The sequence below is a fragment of the Mycteria americana genome, chromosome 1, assembly GCF_035582795.1.
Source record: "Mycteria americana isolate JAX WOST 10 ecotype Jacksonville Zoo and Gardens chromosome 1, USCA_MyAme_1.0, whole genome shotgun sequence".
Classification (NCBI taxonomy): Eukaryota; Metazoa; Chordata; class Aves; order Ciconiiformes; family Ciconiidae; genus Mycteria; species Mycteria americana.
This window is the reverse complement of record NC_134365.1, coordinates 77,122,048-77,141,827: the sequence shown is the minus strand read 5'-3', so window position 1 is coordinate 77,141,827 and position 19,780 is coordinate 77,122,048. Positions and strand designations below refer to the sequence as shown.

The 19,780-nt window shown below is 45.4% G+C and overlaps 1 protein-coding gene across 9 annotated transcripts in view; it reads right to left on the bottom strand.

Moving 5' to 3' along the window:
• PPFIBP1 (PPFIB scaffold protein 1) overlaps positions 1–19,780 on the bottom strand; it is a 120,439-nt gene that overhangs the window by 3,655 nt on the left and 97,004 nt on the right. For 5 of the 9 annotated variants that reach the window (XM_075506891.1, XM_075506903.1, XM_075506920.1 and 2 more), the window contains 12 exons: positions 19,084–19,113; positions 17,713–17,884; positions 16,200–16,232; positions 13,739–13,880; positions 13,329–13,457; positions 12,493–12,643; positions 7,969–8,080; positions 7,734–7,822; positions 3,067–3,189; positions 2,124–2,249; positions 1,071–1,259; positions 329–508 (listed from right to left, as the gene is read on the bottom strand). In XM_075506891.1, coding sequence (XP_075363006.1) covers positions 329–508; positions 1,071–1,259; positions 2,124–2,249; positions 3,067–3,189; positions 7,734–7,822; positions 7,969–8,080; positions 12,493–12,643; positions 13,329–13,457; positions 13,739–13,880; positions 16,200–16,232; positions 17,713–17,884; positions 19,084–19,113 — 1,476 coding nt within the window. The remainder of the gene's footprint in view (positions 1–328; positions 509–1,070; positions 1,260–2,123; positions 2,250–3,066; positions 3,190–7,733; positions 7,823–7,968; positions 8,081–12,492; positions 12,644–13,328; positions 13,458–13,738; positions 13,881–16,199; positions 16,233–17,712; positions 17,885–19,083; positions 19,114–19,780) is intronic. The other 4 variants (XM_075506953.1, XM_075506912.1, XM_075506943.1 and 1 more) reach the window with 2 other exon arrangements.

The window sequence follows — 19,780 nt, the reverse complement described above, 5'->3', positions numbered from 1 at the left end:
AATTCATTGTATACCATGACAGAGTGGCAATTAAGTGCAGCAAATAATGTAACTGCTTGATTACACTCCATGTGGTCAGAGCAAGGGAGAAGCATGCCCTGTCAGGAGAGAAGAGGACAGTTATGCCAGAGTAGGTCCCAAAGGTGCTGCGTTCACAGCTTGAACCTCCTTGGGCTGAGACACACATTTGTTAATGGTGCTGTGTGACAGCAAGAAGTCAGGACCTTCACAGGCCAAAGCAAAAGGAAGGTTTCACTGTGAAAAGAAAGATTTTTCCACCAAACCTGACAGCATAGTGAAGGACTCCAAACTGCTAGAACTGGCTTACCTGCTCCAGCCTGTCCAAATCGTCATCGTCATATACTCGGATATCCAGGCCAGGTTTAAAACCCTTCTTCGATCCACTTCCAGATGCCCGCCCCAGCTCCATAGGACATACATACTCTTCCACATCATCTTGCTTCTTCTTCCTCAGGCTCCCAAAATTGCTGAAGGCAAGTTTCTTTGGCTTACAAGTGAAGAGAAAATTGACAAGTTAGAGAGTCAGCAAAGAATTAACAGATCTCTTACTCTTGCATTGGTGTTTCAACGATGAAGGCTCAAAACCCCATTGCTCTCCTAAACAAAGATCTTCTGAATAGCTGTATTTCACGATAGCAGCATCTGAAAGAACAAGATGCATCCCCTCATTCTACCACTATTAAGACAACACCATTTAAAGGATCCCAAATGAGATCAGAATCCCACTGCATTAAACCATGAGCATATAAACAGTAACAGACAGTCTCCCTCGCAAACATCTTGTAGTACAGACAGAAGGACAACACACAAGAGTGCTACCTCTTGTCTGTGCATATCAGAGGCTGAGATGTGGTGCGTTCACAGTAGACACAAGTGTCAAACCCAGATCTGCTGAGTCCTGCCCTCATGCTTCTTTCATTGCATTCTTTCAGCCTGCCCCTCTTCCCAGACCTTACTGAACTGCCCTCCAATCACGGATAAAACCAGCACACTGGAGATCTAAATGTCTACCTGGAAGCTCATGCACCGACCCAGAACAAGAGACCTACCTTTACTTTGGCAGTTGCTGTTAAGAGGACGTAGTCTGGGGATTCCATGGCTTCGCGTTTCTGCTGCTGGGCCTCCTGCCCAATGAGGAGGTTGAAATGAGTCGCCAAGTGCCGTCTCAGTAGTGTCTTGTTTGGTGGGATGTTCAGCAACTGTGCCATGGTTTCTACATTGAAACGAGGCTCCAAAACCTATTAATCAAATCACAGAGAATCCAGCTGAAGCCAGTACCATCTGATGAGGTCTCAAGGACATCAACAGGCATGCCTATCTTGGTCACTTCCTAAGGTTGCTTTGGGGCTTTTGTTTGTATTTTACAGGAAACATACAATAAAGAGAGAGAAGAGAGAGTTAACTAGTTAAAGGATTCATAAAATGCTACCTCCAGGCTTTCCTTTTTGACTTATAAATAGAAACAAATTGGCATGTAAGAAGAAAGGAACAGATAAATCCACCCTTAACTCATGTAATGTGTGAAGCTGCCACAAAATGTTTACCCACCATCCTCTTTAATTCTGGAAAATGTAGCCAGAGGAATGATGGAAAATAAACAGATGCAAAACGTTTGGAGCAGAGATATATGTCTTAATAACCACAACAAATTTCTGCAAGTATGAGTCTCTTGCCTGGAGGATCTGATGCTAGAGCAATTAAAAACAATCCTGGTTTGACGTTGAAATCACAAATTTTACAAAAGTAACAAGCCTTCCTCACAAAATAAAAACATATCCAGGTCTAGGAAGGAAGACGGTGGCTGTTTAACAGGCATGCTAGCAGTGTACAGCATCGTAGGACAGAAGGTGGAGAATGCCATACCTAAATGAAATTGTGAGGGGAATACAGATAATCAAACCCGTTGCTGCCCACACTAATTCTGCCCAAGACATTCATGTCCTTTAAATTATAGGGTAATAAATTTTGATAGCGACTTCTTATTAGGCAGAATAAGAAGATAAGGTGTGTGCAGCAAAGATAACGTCAGAACTTTGCTCTAGTGATTCTCAGCCCTTTTTTTTTTTTTAAATAAAATAGAATAAGCCAGCCTAAAACCTTACCATTAGTCCACCATGCACGCCACTCCCCCGCAGATTAGGAGCATACTCCGCCAGATCAACAGAGCGTAACCACTCCATCACGCGATGATTGGTCCACTGGGTGACCTCAGAAGGTGTGACGTTATTCTGTGAACAGGAGGAACAGGCAGTTAAGGACACTTCCCAACTCACCTGTCCTAGCCCCCATCTTTACTGAAATAAACCTCTCCTGCCCTTAACGAATGCAAGCTCACTTCGCACTTGAGAAAAAAACCCCTCTTTTTGGATTGCTATCTTGCAGCAATACCAACACGGAGATGGGTCTGGACAGTGGGCAGGTCTGTATTATGCTTCATAGCATAGAAGAACTGAATTCCAGAAGAACTGAATTTCCAGTAGAACTGAAAATTTAACTAGCTCCATGAGCTGCTGTGCTTTCCTTGCAGATACGCATTGTGAATCTAAATCCAAGAGTCTGGGTTGCTTCATCATCCGTTGCCCTACCAAGCATATGCTGCTTCCAAAACAAACTGATGGCAGTCTCTTGTCTGGTAACAGGACCAAACTCCTTTTACACAGAAAATTTTGACACAGCCATCAATTTTCCAGAGAGTTACACAAGACTCACACAACAGCGCACTGACTTCAAGATGATTTATGTTCTGGACAGCACATTAGAGACTAAGCCAAAACAGCTAGCTGTTGACTAGGAAGAGGAGCGGGAGATTTGGCAAGGGGACATGAGTCTGGGGCCACGACAGGTGGAGGAAAGAAAGTGGTGTTCCAGGTAGTGATGGCAGAGCATGAGACTTGGGAAGAACATCATGAGAAAAAGGAAACCGAAAATGAAACAGAATGAAATAGGAAGGAGGAGAAAGGAGGAGAGGGCAGAGCAGGAATAATCAGAAACACCAGGGAAAAACCGTAGAGGATTCCTCTTCACAATTTCATTGTAAAGCAGTACCTCATCAGACGGCCTCCTGCGCAGACAGTTGGGCTCGAAGTTATTTATTCTCAAAACCTGAATGGCTCTTTTGATGCTGAGGTGGTGGAGGACGCTGACAACTTTCAAGGACAGCAAGTCATCCTGTTGAAGAGGAAGGGAGAGTTAATAAATGTAAACGTGCTTATTGGTGGAACCAGCGCCTGACTGGAGGAGACTGCTTTGGACCCTGGCTTACAGTGGCACATCTGGGGTAAGATTTTAATATGAGACGTGATTAACATCAAACCATCTGTCCCAAAATAAAAGCTTCCCGTGTTGCTCTGTACTAGCTCCTGGGCAATGTTCTTCACATAGGGTACAGAGCTTAGTACAAGAAACCTGGGGTAACGAGGAGGGGAAAGGGTGAGATGACACATCCTCAGCGATCTGATTAGAGCCAGGACAGCTTTCCAACCACAGTGCATCAGACTCACCTGGCATTTGCATTTAATCCTGCCAAAAGTTTTAATACCACAAACGTCCAGCTGAAAGTTTAACTGAAAACAATAAATTACCCTGAAAATTGAGGCATTCTGTATGGTTAGAATGAAAAAAAAAAAAGAGGGAAGAAGAAAAATACGAAGGTGTGTCAGGTTGGTCTCCCACAACTGCAAATAATAAATGTTTTTTAAAATGCTTGTCACAAGTGATGGAACGATGGAAAGGGTGACCATACACAGGCTGTGGAGAGGCTCACCTTAAGTCTCCTTGGCCCCAGGTCACCATCACTGTGTAGCTCCTACCTTGTGCAGGCACTCACTAAGGTTTGAGGGAAGGAGGGCAGGTTGGCCAGGAGCACTGATTCCCCCTCACACGTGCCAAGGGAGCACGTTGGACACAAGGGCAGCCTGAAGGTTGGCTCTGGGACAAGGCACCACAAGGCAACCTGGCTGTGCCTTTTCACCACACCATTTTCAGCATGGGATGAGCCACTTCTCACACATCGCAGGGCAAGAGCCTGGAAAGGCCCAGCCACACTCCTCCCTGCAATGCATCACTGCTACTAACAAAATCAGTGGGTTCTTTCTCCAAAAGCTCCATCCTTGCAACGTTTTTTACTTAAACATTCATCTAACGGGGGACTTATTTTATAGCTCGCACAAACGGACTGTTTAGGCTCCCACCAGTGTCCGTGGAAAGTGTTAGGCATCTCTTAGGACAATTCGTGCCATGCAAAGAAATGAGAGTGTGCCTCACAGTGTCCCTCTCTCTGCACAGATGACTGCCTTTGGCTGGAGAGGTAGCTTTTGGATGTCAAGAGCCAGGAGAGATGAGTTCCCCTCTTCATGACTACAGTAGCAAGCAGTAGTTTTGCTTTGGCTCCATGAAAGCTCCCCTTTCTCCTTCTTGTACTCAGGGCTCCTTCAAACCACCAAGGAGGGGAGGGACAGAGCCTTCTGGTACCCAAGGGGGCTCAACTCACAGGACACATGGGCAATGGACAATGGTGAAGGAGACAGAAGGTTTAGATGAGGCTCCCAGATTAAAAAAGGCTGCTGGTGCTACCCAACACCCTGACCTGCTGACAGGTTTGCAAACTAAGCAATGCAGAAGATGTCACATTTTGCCCACCTCTGGTTTCATTCCAATGACCAGCCCCAGAAATTTAGCATTTCAAAACCAAAATAATCAGATTCTCTCTCATTCAAGGAGCCAAGCCATGAAAAGCTTGTAAGGAGGAGTATGTGACAGGCCTGGCTAGACTTGCCAGCTCCCTCGCTGCTGCTGCCGCTCCAGAGGAGTGCTACAAAAGAAAAACCTCCCGTGCACTGCAACTGTGGTCACATGCTGCGAGACTTGCACTCCTGCTAAGGTAGGCTCTTCAGTTGTAATTGAGTCCTAACTATGCCATTAAGTGTCTCAAAGTCCAGTTCTCTCTCTGCTGGTGCAAGCTGGCTGACAGATAAATTTATGCATCCTTGTGCCAGAGTTAACCTGGCTTAATATGTTTTAGCATTACTTATGTGTTACAAATACTGGACTCTATTTTGTCAGAATATTTAAGACTAAATTCTTTGCTTGCCCAAATAAAATAAGATTAGAATTTCTATTCTGTGGTTTGCTAAGTCAGGGTAACTTCATGTGATTTTAAAAAGTATTTCTTTCATATTTTGCATATAGCTGTATGTAGTTGATCATTTACACTGAAGCTGCTGTTACAATTTGATAGTTAAACTCTGCCTAAAAATATCCCTAGTGATCTACAATTAAAGGGAAGTAACAGAAAGAATAACAGAAAGAATATCTATTTAAAAGGCAAAGCTCCGGCTATACACGCTTCCTCTGTCCACCTATTACTTTTCTTTCTTTTTTAATAGAAAAAAGACTGACTGTTGAATAATACAAGTTCCCTTACAATACAGCCTACGCTGCATCTTATCCACATTCAATCCTCATCCAGGTAATACAGTGGTAAAGTCTCCCAACACAAGGTCAAGCTCAATGGAGCCTACTGGCATCAGATCTCCAAGACTTAAGAAGCAGAAGAAAGAAACTGCCTCCTACTTTTATATTAATGTCCGAACACAAAAAAATAAAGAAACAAACACCAAACCACTCTATATAAGCAGCAAGTATTTAACATTTGACCAAAACGGACTCAACAGCAAAGTCATGCCAGGTAGCCGATGCAGGTCAGTCCTGGGCAGTGGCTCAGCTCCTCAGGAGCACTGTGCTTGTCTTACAGGAGGAGAGTTAGATGGATCAACCCTAGGCTTCCTCCTGGTGCTATTGTAAAGCCTATACAAAATACATGCAAATCTGGCATAAAAAGGTAACTTTTACTCTGCCCAGGGCATGGCTCATGAGAGAATAGGAGTGTGATTGATTTCTTCTGTGTTATACAGAAGGAATTAATATTGGCAATGCTCAGTTTGCATTTGTGTCTCGACAGAAGAACAAAGGTCTTATCTCATCTTACCTGAAACCTTAAACAAAGGAAACCTGCTGGGTTGGCTTCACCTGACCAGCAGTAAAGTGGGGAGCTGACGCTGGTGCTAAGCACTTTGAAATACATTATGCAAATGCTATTAAATATAGACTGTTTTCAAACAGGTTGGCTCTTAAAACTGCAATTTTCTTCAAAGGAAACTGGTTGGGTTTTCCTCACCTAAGCATCCAAATGAATAGGTAGGTAGACCAAATATTTGCTCACTGAATAAAGAAATTCCACCTACTTCTATTAATTAATAACAGCCTGAAGAGCAAAGGCCCAGCTGCATGAACCACGACCACAGAATTTGCACACTTTTGTGTACTTAGAAATGCTGCCTGAGCACATCAGTGTCATGCACAACTTTTAAGCACAAGACTGCTCACTTCTCATGCATGAGTCCAGACTCTTGCTTACTATGTTTGCTCTTCCACCTTAAGATAGTATCTTTAAAGCTGGGAAGAATATAGGAAATACCTGCAGGTGAGTAGTAGTATCAGGCCTTCTGTTTTCTATAGGTTACAGCTATTAGCATTAGCTTACCACAGGACACCCACTACAGTTTCAAGGGGTCCTTTAAACACCGCACACAGACAAATATGGCATTCTGGTATATCCTTTTAGCGGTAGTGATGCCTCTGACACTCTGACCTCCCTCAGCCTTCTCCCTTCAATTATCCAGAAAATTTGAAGGCCCAATGTATGAACTGTTCAACGTCTTTGAAATTATTGTCAGAAAGTCTCATGAGACACACAAGATGTTTAGCTGTGAAGTCTGTACTTTTGGTACACTACATGTGCATAGGTGTAGCCTCTGCAATGCCATAAAAGCAAGTAAGAGTAAGCTCCAACTTTAGCTTCCTTTCAGTAGATCCAGTCACCTGGGGCAAAACTCACATGTGCAGAAGGCGACCACATGGTATATTTACATTCCTTTTTAAAACTTTCAACACAGGCCCAGAGTAATGCACAGACGGTCTGCCGACCTCCACACGGGCGCCAACTTTTGGCTCTAGGAAGCTACAAGCCAGATCGCAGTGATCCAGCTCTTTGGCTCCTTGTGGACACTGGATCCCATAAGATGCCTGTAAGGGATGCGAGAACGGCTGTCTGTGGCACGAGAGCTGCACAAGCAGCCATAGATCCCCTTCTGCACCCCAAAAGCAGGCTGCTTGTGGAGCCAGCCAGGATTTGGCCAGTGGCCACTCACACAGGAAGGCTGAGGGGAAGAAGGTTGGCGATGGTGGCTGGTGGCAGCGCCTCCTCTCCAGCCACAGCCGGCTGTGTCTCAGGGCCAGCTGCTGTCTGGAATCCCCCCTTTCCCCTTATAGCAGTGTTTGGGGCTGGGGCTGCCATTGGGGGAAGGCCTGGGGGAGGCTGAGAGGAGGTGAATGTGGGAAGGGGAGAAGGCTGCTTGCAGAGGTGTGTGGTAGACCACAGATCCTGGTGCTGTGGGGTGCAAGAAAGGTTGCTGCCACTGGCAAATTGACCCAAAGGGAGCAGGAGGAAGATGGAGGCTGGGATGGAGAGGGAGGAGGATGTTAAGTGACTATAGTATCTATGCAGTCGCAACAACAGGCACAGTGAAAGCGCAGGTCTCTCGAGTCTCACCTGGTCTTTAGTGAACTATCTGGAGGTATGCCAGCATGCATTAAAGTGGGGAGAAACTAAGAACACAAACAAGAGGTCAGGAAAAGAAATGCCATTTACTCACCACACTCATGTAATGAAGCATTCTGCCGTCCACCTTTCCTTCATCAAACTGGGTCTTATACTGGGGGAGGCCAATGTCATCCAACCACCCTAAGGCAGAGACAGACACTCATGTTAGTGTGGTAGCCAAGTTACCTAGCATCAGTTAGTGTTATTCTCACTCCTTGAGCCCCAAATTAGCCATGATTAGGAACCCCTATCAAAAGTTGCTGCTTCAGCATGTAATAAAATCTTACTGGTAACCCAGTGGTAATCCAGTTTTCCATGATTGTTTTCCTCTTCAGACCCAAGTGCCTGCAGAGCAAGCTGAAGCTTCTTCCGATGCAATGGGTGCTTTATCCCAAGCTCCTGTGAAAGGAAGGAAAGAAGCAAACCTAGAGACAATACTGTATTTTATTTCTCCCTCTGCTGAATTACAAATGGTTTCAGAGAGTCACACTGTACACAGGACTTGCTGGTGACTTGGCAGGTGTATTTTCTACTTGCTGAGCATCAGCATTATTTTAGCACATGTTCAGCACTAGGGAAAGGTCCACTCACTGTGGTGGATTAATTTCAAAATGTGGTGGATTCCAAACCGTATGAAAATGTTGGCCACAATATTCTCATACCAGGTTAAAAAAACCCCACTTATAAAACATGTTAGCATTCAGAAAAATATTTGATGGGATTACTTCCTTCCCTCCCACTTAAAGAGGTAAGGTTAAAAGAAATACTTAGTTAAGAGCACATGAAGGTCCCAGGAATTACTGAAATTTATTAATACTTCCAAATGCATAACACCTTCTCCAGTTTAATTGCAAGTGCAGGCATTCCAGGATCTCTTCAATCCCATATACACTTTCACCAGGGCTTGCTAGTTAATGTTACCTCTGATAACATAATTACAAGCCACTATGTCCATATCATGCTTTTCTTATTCTGGTTGTAGTATTACTACGACTTTGAATTAGCTCACTCCCTCATTGAGAAAACAGGGTTATTATTTGGTGACGATAGTGATTTTTAAAAGCTGAAAATTCAAATGTTAGCAAATACTGTGGATTCAAAGTATAGATTGAATCAATTTTTTTAATGTTTCTAGTTTTAGAAAACAAGACGTAAACAATTCTATAACAATTTAAGACAAAGAAACTGATCACCCTTGTGTGTAACAAATCTTCATTCCTCTTTGTGTAAAATGTGCAGAAAGTAGTCAGATCAAAACAGAGACTTTTTACACCTCTCTCACACAGGCTTAAAATAACTGTACCCTACGCAAGTGCTGATGAATCTACAAACCCATATGCTAATGAGACACTTGTGTGCGTATTTTTAAAGTGGCATACCCGATTGCTCAGGAACTTGCGGGGCTCATTGACAGAGCTTTAAACTGGACTCGAAGGGGGGGGGGGATAATATCAGGCTTGCCCGAGAGAAGCTGAGGGGCGACGTGCCACAGTTAGAGGGAGCGGGTGCCAGCGAGGGCACTCGGCCTGTGTCCTCGAGATGTGCGGGGTACGCTGGGGCACAGCCGAAGTCAAGCGGAGTTGAGCCAGGGGATACTGAGGCAACGGGAGCCAAGAGGGAAACGCCAGTGAAACGCCTCAAAGCACACAAGGGGTGTTCTTCTATGAAGGAGGCACGGGTGACAGCCCAGCTGAAGTGCCTCTACACCAATGCACGCAGCATGGGTGACAAGCAGGAGGAGTTGGAAGCCATTGTACATCAGGAAAACTATGATATGGTGGCCATCACGGAAACTATGATATGGTGGCCATCCAGGGGTGACTCGCACAACTGGAGTGCAGCGATGGATGGCTATAAACTCTTCAGGAGGGATAGGCGAGGCAGGAGAGGTGGTAGGGTAGCCCTATATGTCAGGGAGTGTCTGGATAGTTTAGAGCTCGATGATGGTGATGATAGGGTGGAGTGTTTATGGGTAAGAATCAGGAGGAAGGCCAACAAGGCAGATATTGTGGTGGGAGTCTGTTACAGACCCCCCAACCAGGATGAGGAGACAGATGAACTATTCTATAAGCAGCTGGGAGAAGCCTCACGATCGCTAGCCCTTGTTCTTGTGGGGGACTTCAACCTGCCGGCTGTCTGCTGAAAATACAATACAGCAGAGAGGAAACAGTCCAGGAGGTTCCTGGAGCGTGTGGCAGATAACTTCCTGACGCAGCTGGTGAGCGAGCCAACGAGGGAAGGTGCCCCGCTGGACCTCTTGTTCACAAACAGAGAAGGACTTGTGAGCCATGTGATGGTTGGAGGCTGTCTTGGGCAGAGCGATCATGAAATGATAGAGTTTTTGATACGTGGAGAAGCGGCGAGGGGGGTCAGCAAAACTGCCACCTTAGACTTCCGGAGGGCGGACTTCGGCCTGTTTAGGAGACTGGTCGAGAGAGTCCCCTGGGAGGCAGCCCTTATGGGCAAAGGGGTCCAGGAAGGCTGGACATTCTTTAAGGAGGAAGTCCTAAAGGCACAAGAGCGGGCTGTCCCCAGGTGCCGAAAGACGAGCCGGCGGGGAAGAAGACCGGCCTGGCTGACTAGAGAGCTCTGGCTCGAACTCAGGAAAAAGAGGAGAGTCTATGACCTCTGGAAGAAGGGGCGGGCAACTCAGGAGGACTACAAAGGTGTAGCGAGGCTGTGCAGGGAGAAAATTAGAAGGGCCAAAGCTGAGCTAGAGCTCAGTCCGGCTGCTGCTATAAAAGACAACAAAAAACACTTCTTCAAATACATTAGCAGCAAAAGGAGAGCTAAGGAGAATCTCCAGCCCCTAGTAGACGGGGGAGGAAACACAGTGACCAAGGACGAGGAAAAGGCTGAGGTACTTAATGCCTTCTTTGCCTCAGTCTTTAATAGCGGGGCCGACTGTTCTCTGGGTAGCCAGCCCCTGGAGTTGGAAGATAGAGACGGGGACCAGAAAGGAGCCCCCATAATCCAGGGGGAAATGGTGAGTGACCTGCTGCACCACTTAGACACTCACAAGTCTATGGGGCCTGATGAGATCCACCTGAGAGTGCTGAAGGAACTGGCAGAAGAGCTCACCAAGCCCCTTTCCATCATTTACCAGCAGTCCTGGCTAACTGGGGAGGTCCCTGCTGACTGGAGATTAGCTAATGTGACACCCATCTTCAAGAAGGGCCGGAAGGAGGACCTGGGGAACTACAGGCCTGTCAGCCTGACCTCGGTGCCGGGGAAGCTGATGGAGCAGATCATCCTGAGTGCTATAACACGGCATGTAGAGAATAACCAAGGGATCAAGCCCAGCCAGCATGGGTTCAGGAAAGGCAGGTCCTGCTTGACCAACATGATCTCCTTCTATGACAAGGTGACCCGCCTAGTGGATGAGGGAAAGGCTGTGGATGTTGTCTATCTAGACTTCAGTAACGCCTTTGACACTGTTTCCCATGGCATTCTCCTGGAGAAACTGGCTGCTCATGGCTTGGACGGGTGTACTCTTCGCTGGGTAAAGAACTGGCTGGACGGCCGGGCCCAAAGAGTGGTGGTGAATGGAGTTTACTCCGGTTGGCGGCCGGTCACAAGCGGTGTTCCCCAGGGCTCTGTGTTGGGGCCAGTACTGTTTAACATCTTTATCAATGATCTGGACGAAGGGATCGAGTGTACTCTCAGTAAGTTTGCAGATGACACCAAGTTGTGTGGGAGTGTTGATCTGCTGGAGGGTAGGCAGGCTCTGCAGAGGGACCTGGACAGGCTGGATTGATGGGTCGAGGTCAATTGTATGAGGTTTAACAAGGCCAAGCGCAAGGTCCTGCACTTGGGCCACAGCAACCCCATGCAATGCTATAGGCTTGGGGAAGAGTGGCTGGAAAGCTGCCTGGCAGAGAAGGACCTGGGGGTGTTGGTTGACAGCCACCTGAATATGAGCCAGCAGTGTGCCCAGGCGGCCAAGAAAGCCAATGGCATCCTGGCTTGTATCAAAAATAGCGTGGCCAGCAGGACTAGGGAAGTGATGGTGCCCCTGTACTCAGCATTGGTGAGGCCACACCTCGAATACTGTGTTCAGGTTTGGGCCCCTCACTACAAGAGGGACATTGAGGTGCTGGAGCGTGTCCAGAGAAGGGCAACGAAGCTGGTGAAGGGTCTGGAGCAGAAGTCTTATGAGGAGCGGCTGAGGGAACTGGGACTGTTTAGCCTGGAGAAAAGGAGGCTGAGGGGAGACCTTATCGCTCTCTTCAACTCCCTGAAAGGAGGTTGTAGAGAGGTGGGGGTCGGTCTCTTCTCCCAGGTAACAAGTGATAGGACAAGAGGAAATGGCCTCAAGTTGCGCCAGGGGAGGTTTAGACTGGATATTAGGAAATTTTTCTTCACTGAAAGGGTTATCAAGCATTGGAGCAGGCTGCCCAGGGAAGTGGTTGAGTCACCATCCCTGGAGGTATTTAAAGGACGTTTGGATGAGGTGCTTAGGGACATGGTGTAGTGGTGGTTTTGGCAGTGTTAGGTTTATGGTTGGACTCGATGATCTTAAAGGTCTTTTCCAACCTATATGATTCTGTGATTCTGTGATTGATATGTCCATGCTTAATGAAGTTAAATCACATATTTGTAATTATTAGTTTCATTACAGAGCATTAGATTTCTATGAAACTTCAACTAAAAAGAAACAGATTTGGCATTGCTGCAGATGACAAAATTTAAAAAATTAATCTTTTAAATTTTTTTTTTTACTGGATGCACCTTACAGACACGATTTGCATGCACAGAAATAGCAATTTTTTTTACATTTAATTGAAAGCAGTGTTTCCAGTATTCCTCACCTTTTCCAGATCCTGCTGAGAAGCCTGCAGAAGCGTTTGCCCAGACAGTATCCAGTGTTTGCCATTACTAATGTAAGAGCCTAGCCCTTGGTCCTGGAGCCAGTTGCAAACCTGCTCCTTCGTCCACTTTGCGAACGGCATGTCCAGCTCACTACAGAAGATTTTACCAAAAAAAGACTGATAAATACCATGTCTCAAATCTCCTATTCTCCTATATAACAATAAAACAAAAAACTAAGCCTAATTCATGAGTATTCTGTGGGAGTCGGGACAATCTCCGTGGGAGAACGTGCATCGTGGCTGGCTGTTAGGTGAGCCTTGTGAGGCAGACGGTGTCTCTACTTCTGAACTGTCAGCACCAGAAGCACTGGTTGCTGCTGATCTCCTGCCACTATCACAATAAACACAGTCTATTAATACCACTGAAACACAGTCTATTAATACCACCTCTGCTGCTAGGGTGGCTAAAACTCTGAAGTAAGACCATAATGTTTTACTTTAGCCTTTAATCCCCAGAAGTGCAGCAGGAAACATACCAGAGGAATATCTGTCATTGCCATGTGAGGGCTCACACCCTGCTTTGCACAGCCTCACAGCTGCACTCCTGCAAAGCTGTGGACAAGGAAGGTTCCATTCGCAGCAGGACCCCACCACCCAACCAACCTCAACCCCGCAAAGACCATGTCTCAAAGGAGGAAACGGCATGGATCCACCTGCTTCCATTTGCCAGGAGAGGAGACATTTCATTTTGGCACTGCGCTTCTCCTTTGGACCCCATGTTCGACTGGAGTTGCCAGGAAGGCAAGCACCAGCACACTTTGCACCACTCATCTTACTTGTGAGACTGCCCCAGGTCTCGAGACCAGCCCAGTCGTGGCCCCGCAGTTGCTCTTGTCCCTCCTCTTTTGAACTCTGTCTCGGACATGTCATCTGGGTTGAAGGTAGTAGACTGACTTCTTTTAAGTCTAGTTTAAAGGAAGAAAGCATATTCACATTTGGCTAAGGAAAAGGCATGCTTCTACTACTGCAACCAATATAGGTAAGATCTCCTGCGGGGTTTGTAGCTCTTCCTCCACGTCCCACTGACCTGCTGTTAGCTCCCTCAAATGCCACACTGGCTTCTGCTCTTGAGACAGTAAACCACGAAGCCACAGGTTGGAGGGGGGAAAAAGGGAAGATGTGTTCCCAGCAAACCCCCATGCAAGCCCCAGCTCTGGAGAACAGCCATTTCTCATCTTTTACTTACTTTCCAAATAACTTCTTGATCCCTCTGGCCTTTTTCTTGGAATCTGGAGAAGGTGGAGTCATCTGTAGACTATCCATTTCTTTTGGGCGAGGGGGCAAGCCAGCCAGATCCAAGTGATCTGCAGATCCCTTCTCCGTTTCAGCTATTAGAAAGCAAAAGCCCCATCAAGACTCACTTGCGCAGGACCATACAGACATACTCCTGAACTCGGGAACAACTCTTGCTAAAATTACTGAGAGCCATCATGTTAAGAAAATGGGGCAAAGAGGGATGAGAAAATCCAGGAGAAACAACACGTGTTCCTCCTTCATGGGCCTGGCTGGGAACACTCCAAGGCAATGCTCTGCACTGGTTAAGTGCCTTGCATCCAAGGTCGGCAAAAAACACCTCATGAATCAATCAGTGAATTAAATCCCAAGTTTACTCTTCCTTGGGGAGTGCTCCTACAGTCCTTTCACAGACAGAGCTGAGGCATGTGGATGCCCAAGAACAATTCAATGCCATGGCAGAGCACCGAACCAGGAGTCCCCAAAGCATAGAAAAATAAATAATTTCCCTGCAGACATCTTTCCTAATAAGTTGCAGTATCCTGTAAGTTCCCCTATCCAGGAAATTCCAGCAACAAACAACTCCTTCTGCCCCAGGAGCAGGAGGGCCCTTTTCCCCTCACTTCTGCAAACTGTGGAATATTTTGTTCCTCTGCAGAGAAACACCAGGGAGTTTAGGCTCTGTCTGAACTAGATTTTCTCTTTTGAGGGATGCATAGAACATCTCTGAGAGACCCTACACATTACCACCCATTCTAAAAGCATTAAATCTTTGATCTGGAGCTGTTGTTTTCTGTGACAACAAACCTGAGGGCTCCTGTCCCCAAAAGGGAAGTTGTCACAAGATTGTTTAGTAAAAGCTAAACTAAGAAAGAAGAAAACTATTTTAAGATAATTTTAAAAGAAAACTAAAAGAATTGCAATATCTACTAGGCTATGTAAGCAGAGAGGTGCCAGCAAGTGCCAGATAGCTGAATAAAACCACCACGTGGAGTTTATGCCACTTACTTGCTGAGGAACAATGACAGCATGAGCCTGTTCAGATGAAGCAGCTGCGGCAAGGCAGCCTGCAGCAGGCTGACAGTCAGCCCTGTAACCACTTTTACCATCTTTTAACATGGCTGTGTAATTAGATGACCATCATTTGGTTTTGAAATGGACTCTCAGACTTCCAGGAGAAAACCAAACAAGTTATGTGAATCAAGGTAGAGCATATATTGCTGGGACACAGGGTCTCAGGCCACAGAGTTAATGCTGAGGTGGCCACAATGTGCCACGCACAGCAACAAACTGCAGGCTTCACCAGCGTATCTTGCTGCTGGGCAAAGTTTACATGATTCAGCCAGAATACATTTGAACGTCCCATTTTCCACCAATGTTTTAGATATTAAACCTTGCAGTGAAGCAACAAGGTCACATAAAAGATTATTTCCAGGCACTTTGGTGTGACCGCTATTGAATATAGGGATCCTGCCAGTGAGAGACAGCACTAATGTCGAACCAGGCTTTTGCATTTGTGGTTTTTGCTTTACTTGTATAAGAAAAAGTGCTAGCTTAGAAAAAACACATTTAAACAGCATTCTAGAGAGAGAATACCAGGACAAGGTTGGGTGCATTAGTAGCAGAGATTTGCGGGTATTGCAACGTTTGCTCCTTGTACCTCACTCCCTTTCATGCATTGACACAACCTGTAGAACAGATGACATTTAAGGGGCCACATGGGAAACTGAGAGGACCCAGAGCACTTGGTCTCTTCATCAGTGAGGGGCACACCGGGTGGCTGTACAACCACCCTGACTGACACAGCTCTGCTTGCTAAGGCAGGACCCTGCAGGTCTTACCTGCCCTTGCCAGAACCACTCAGGGAATGTTCACATCACAAGACTGGTTTTTACTACGTGAATGGCTCTGTCCCCATCTGCCCTAATTATTTCTTATTCATTGATTATATAATAAATATAACTACATCTTAGAAGAGGAATTACATATCCTTCCCCCCCGGACTCCCCTAAGTGAATGCCTGGGAAATATACCTAATTCCCTGCTTCGCCACCCTTTAAGCTCTTCCAGAGGCTCCAGGACAGACAACAGCACAAAGGTGCCTCCGGTATTTAAACATCACTGATTCTCACCTGCTACCTTAGTCTGTGGGTAACTTTGTGCTCAAAGTTATGGCAAAGGTCTCTGCAAATTAACCCGCAATCTCTCTCATTAGTAGCAGTTACTGAGAAATGGCGCAGCTGACTTTTAGCAGAGGGCAGATGTTACATGAAAACTCCTTTTAGTGATGGACAACAGTTTCAATGGAGAGCTCTGGTGTCTAGTTCTTGTTTGAAAAGTGTGTGGCCATAACCAGCTGTTAGCAGCAGTCACAACACAGCGCTGGTACAGGCAGACATGCAGGATTACTATACCTAAAGTAGGTGCACTTGCACTTCGACTGCGATCTTCAGATATCCAAACAACGCACATAACCACACGCAGCACAACGGGAGAGAACACGCAGAGGGACAAGGTAAAACACAGTTCAAAACTTACGTCAGCAAAATACAAGACAAAAGGAGGGAGGTACATGAGACACATGCGCCACACGCAATGCTGAATTCACACAGAGATTAAGATTACCAATCTCCCTCTCACAAAAAAGAAATGCAGTAGAGCTCTATGGTGGAGAGGGTAAAACACCACTGCAGTCACTTCGGTGCAGGGAAGTCACTTGCTCCATGACACACTGGGCAGGTGACTCACGCGGGCTCCTGTGAGGTGGCAAGTATCTAGACACCAGCTTTACAGATGGAAGCACTGAAATCCGGATAACACAAATAACTTACTCAAATTCACAGGACCCTGATCTAGATGGCCCATCTTCCAATCCTTTACGACAGCCACAAGTACTCCACTTCGTTAGACAAATTAATTTCAGGATGAAACAAGTGATTACACAAAAGCACACATGAAATAAACCAAAGCAAAGAGTCTAACCCTCAGAATAGACTGTACATCTATTCCGAGTAAGCTAGCAAGTTCCCATGCTATATGTCACAGGCAAATATGGGCAATGTATAATAAATGTGTAGGTATGTTATTTCTTTTAAACAAAAGTCTAAAATTGTCTTTGAGTAAGTAAGAACAGGAGACTCTTCTGCTCAACAAAGCAGAAGCTATCCTCCTTCAGGTTTCTGAAAGATAGAACTAAATTCCTAAATCTTGTGCAAGAGAAAGCCAAAAACTTTAGATGAATGGCAGTAGATCTGATCTTGATCCTTGATGCTTGAACTGGAACAGTGGAAAGACTCCTACAGCGGAGCACTGAATGCAAGTAGGATTTCAGTTGGTGGCAACAGCGACTTCTGCATTAGGCAGAACATTTTGTTTATTTGTTTGTCACGTGCACATGTCATCAAATGACAATACCAAAACAATCCCACCTCCATTACAGGTCCAAAAATCAACATGAGCTTGAATAACTTGTCAATCCTGTTCCTATTGTCACCATCTCTTTTGCAAGGCTGCTTAAATACACATAAAATAAAGAAGAAGACTGAGTACTGCTGCCTCATTTCTGAACATCTGAAAATCTTATGAAAAATAAACTGGGGATGGAGCCAGGGGAAAAAAAAGCCCACAAATCCCACGTGTGAACTACTGCCAGACAGCTAGCATTTCAAAACAGCAGCAATCCACTACAAGGTCCCAGGGGAGATATCACAGCAGAGGTTGAAACAGATCTAATACTTCATTACATCAGTGAGGTTTTTTTCTGGGTTTTTTTGTTGCTGTTTGGTATTTTCCAAACATTCTACTGAGAAAAGTGCCACCAAGTCACAGTGAGACTAAGGCGGGCCTTCCTGCATCTTAAGACAGTTACAGCTGCTGTTAAGACCCTTTAAAATACATAGAATCTGCATGCAGGTGCACAATACCTACCCAGATTGGGGGCACTTGCGGTCCTCTTGTTATTTTTTATCTTGAAAAAGCCTCGTCCAAATGAAGATCTGGCTTTACGGGTACCAAAACTATCCTCATCGCCTGTGCCACCATGAGAAGGAGACTTTGGAGGGAGAGTTGCAAAATTATTACCTTCCACAGGAGGTTTAACCTGCTCAAGATAGGGGAAAAAAGATTCAATATCAGGGAATTGGCAAAAGGCCTTTTGAGAGAGACTGCAAAGTGACTGCTGACAGATAATCTGGAGAGTCCCTCTCATTTGTTACTACAAGAAAAAAGAATGTAAAAGCCACAAAAGAAAACAAACAAGATCTTCATTTGAATATGTTCAGGACCCAGGATTACTATCACTACCGTCTAAGAGTAACATGTCTTTAAGATGTTGCTCAGTTTCTGCAAGGCTGGCTTACAGGTATGGAAAAGGTAAAAATACAGTCCTGGAAGGCTATGAACTTTTTCAGCTTTCCAGGGTTTCTGTCTCCCACACTGGTAGTTGTAGGGGCAGTGGGAAGCAGAGAGAGAGATGAGACCCCCACACTATATTGGTTCTCTGCCAAGTGTCAGAGAGCTCTTTTTGTCTATCACTGCTCTGGAATTTCAGAATTAATGGATTGACTATGTCCACTGCCAAAGCCGAGAGGAAATTAAATATCAAGCAAGGAGTATAAATGCCAGGACAGACATCAGACACACCAGCTGACCAATTTAAAGCAGTAGTTTTAACCTTGCCAGTTGTTTCACTGTCTCTTTAAAAGAAGGAGGAAGCAAACTCATTCACAATCCAAATATGATCCTTTGGCTTTTGCTGAATTGATACAGCATTCACCCTACAAGTGGTATCTGGGGTATGTCATCTCTGCTCAGGTCTTCTTATAGGTAATAATCGTTGCACGCAAACTATGGCCATATGGTACCGTGGGGTAACTGTTCTGCAATGACAGTCTTTTTAGGAACACAGTTGCTACTCACAGAAAACAATGTGGAAAGCCAAAGGTTTTTAAAGAGACACTAATCAATGGCAATTACAGAGTCAGTAAAATACTTAATGGTTAGCTTTGCTAATTATCTAGTGGTAGAATATGTGGGGGAAACATTAGCTTAGATGGCAACCTTATGCTCAACCAGACTGAAAGATAATCCATGTGTGAGAAGACAAGACGTGCGAGACACTATAAGCCTGACACTGAAGTGATGGTGACAACCGTCATATACTCCTCGCTATCTTGTCTGAAGGTCTGCTATTCCCCCTCTGGAACTGCATGCTGCAATTTCACACAACTGAGCATTTCAACACCTGCTCACTGTCTGTGTTTCTCCATGTACATGCACAAGCACGCACACACACATTACCTCTGTTGGCTTCTGTGCAGAGTCTCTGTCCTGTTTGGGAAAGATTAAGAAAAACATTTTAAAAGTCATGGTTTATAGCCAGTATTCAATTCACTATGATTACCCTGAGTTAAATTCTGACTGAAATACCCTTCTCTGCCTATTCCCCTCCCCCCCAAATAAATCTCTTCAGAGCTGTATTTCACACAGGTTAATTCTTGCTTTCTTTGAGGTCAGTGAGCTGACATGAAAATACGGTTGCTTTGGTTTACTTTGTAAAGGATTAGCTGTGTACATAATTAGTGACATGCAGTCTGTTAAGGCACTAATGGGCACAGCTGGCTGAGGGGATCCAAAGAAGGAATCAGGCAGGGTAGGAACCAAGTAGATAAAACGTCCACAGGATCCACTCCTTGGCTGTCCAAACAAACCAAAAAGCCCCCCTAACCCATGAGCTCTAACTCTTATCATCAAGTTCTGGCTACATTTTCAGTCCTGTCAACATCCCTCCTGAGCTGTAAGGCACAGCTCAGCAGCTTGGGTATCAGAGAACTCAGGAGCTTTTAGAAGTTTAGGCTGTCAAAAAAGAGCACAGGAATTGCCTTGATTTGACGACACTGTTAGAGGCTAACTGCTTTTGGTCACTTCAAAAGAGACCTAAACTGAAGCTATCACGAGACATTCAAAGGCTCAGTATTTTGTTTCTGACCACCTGAAA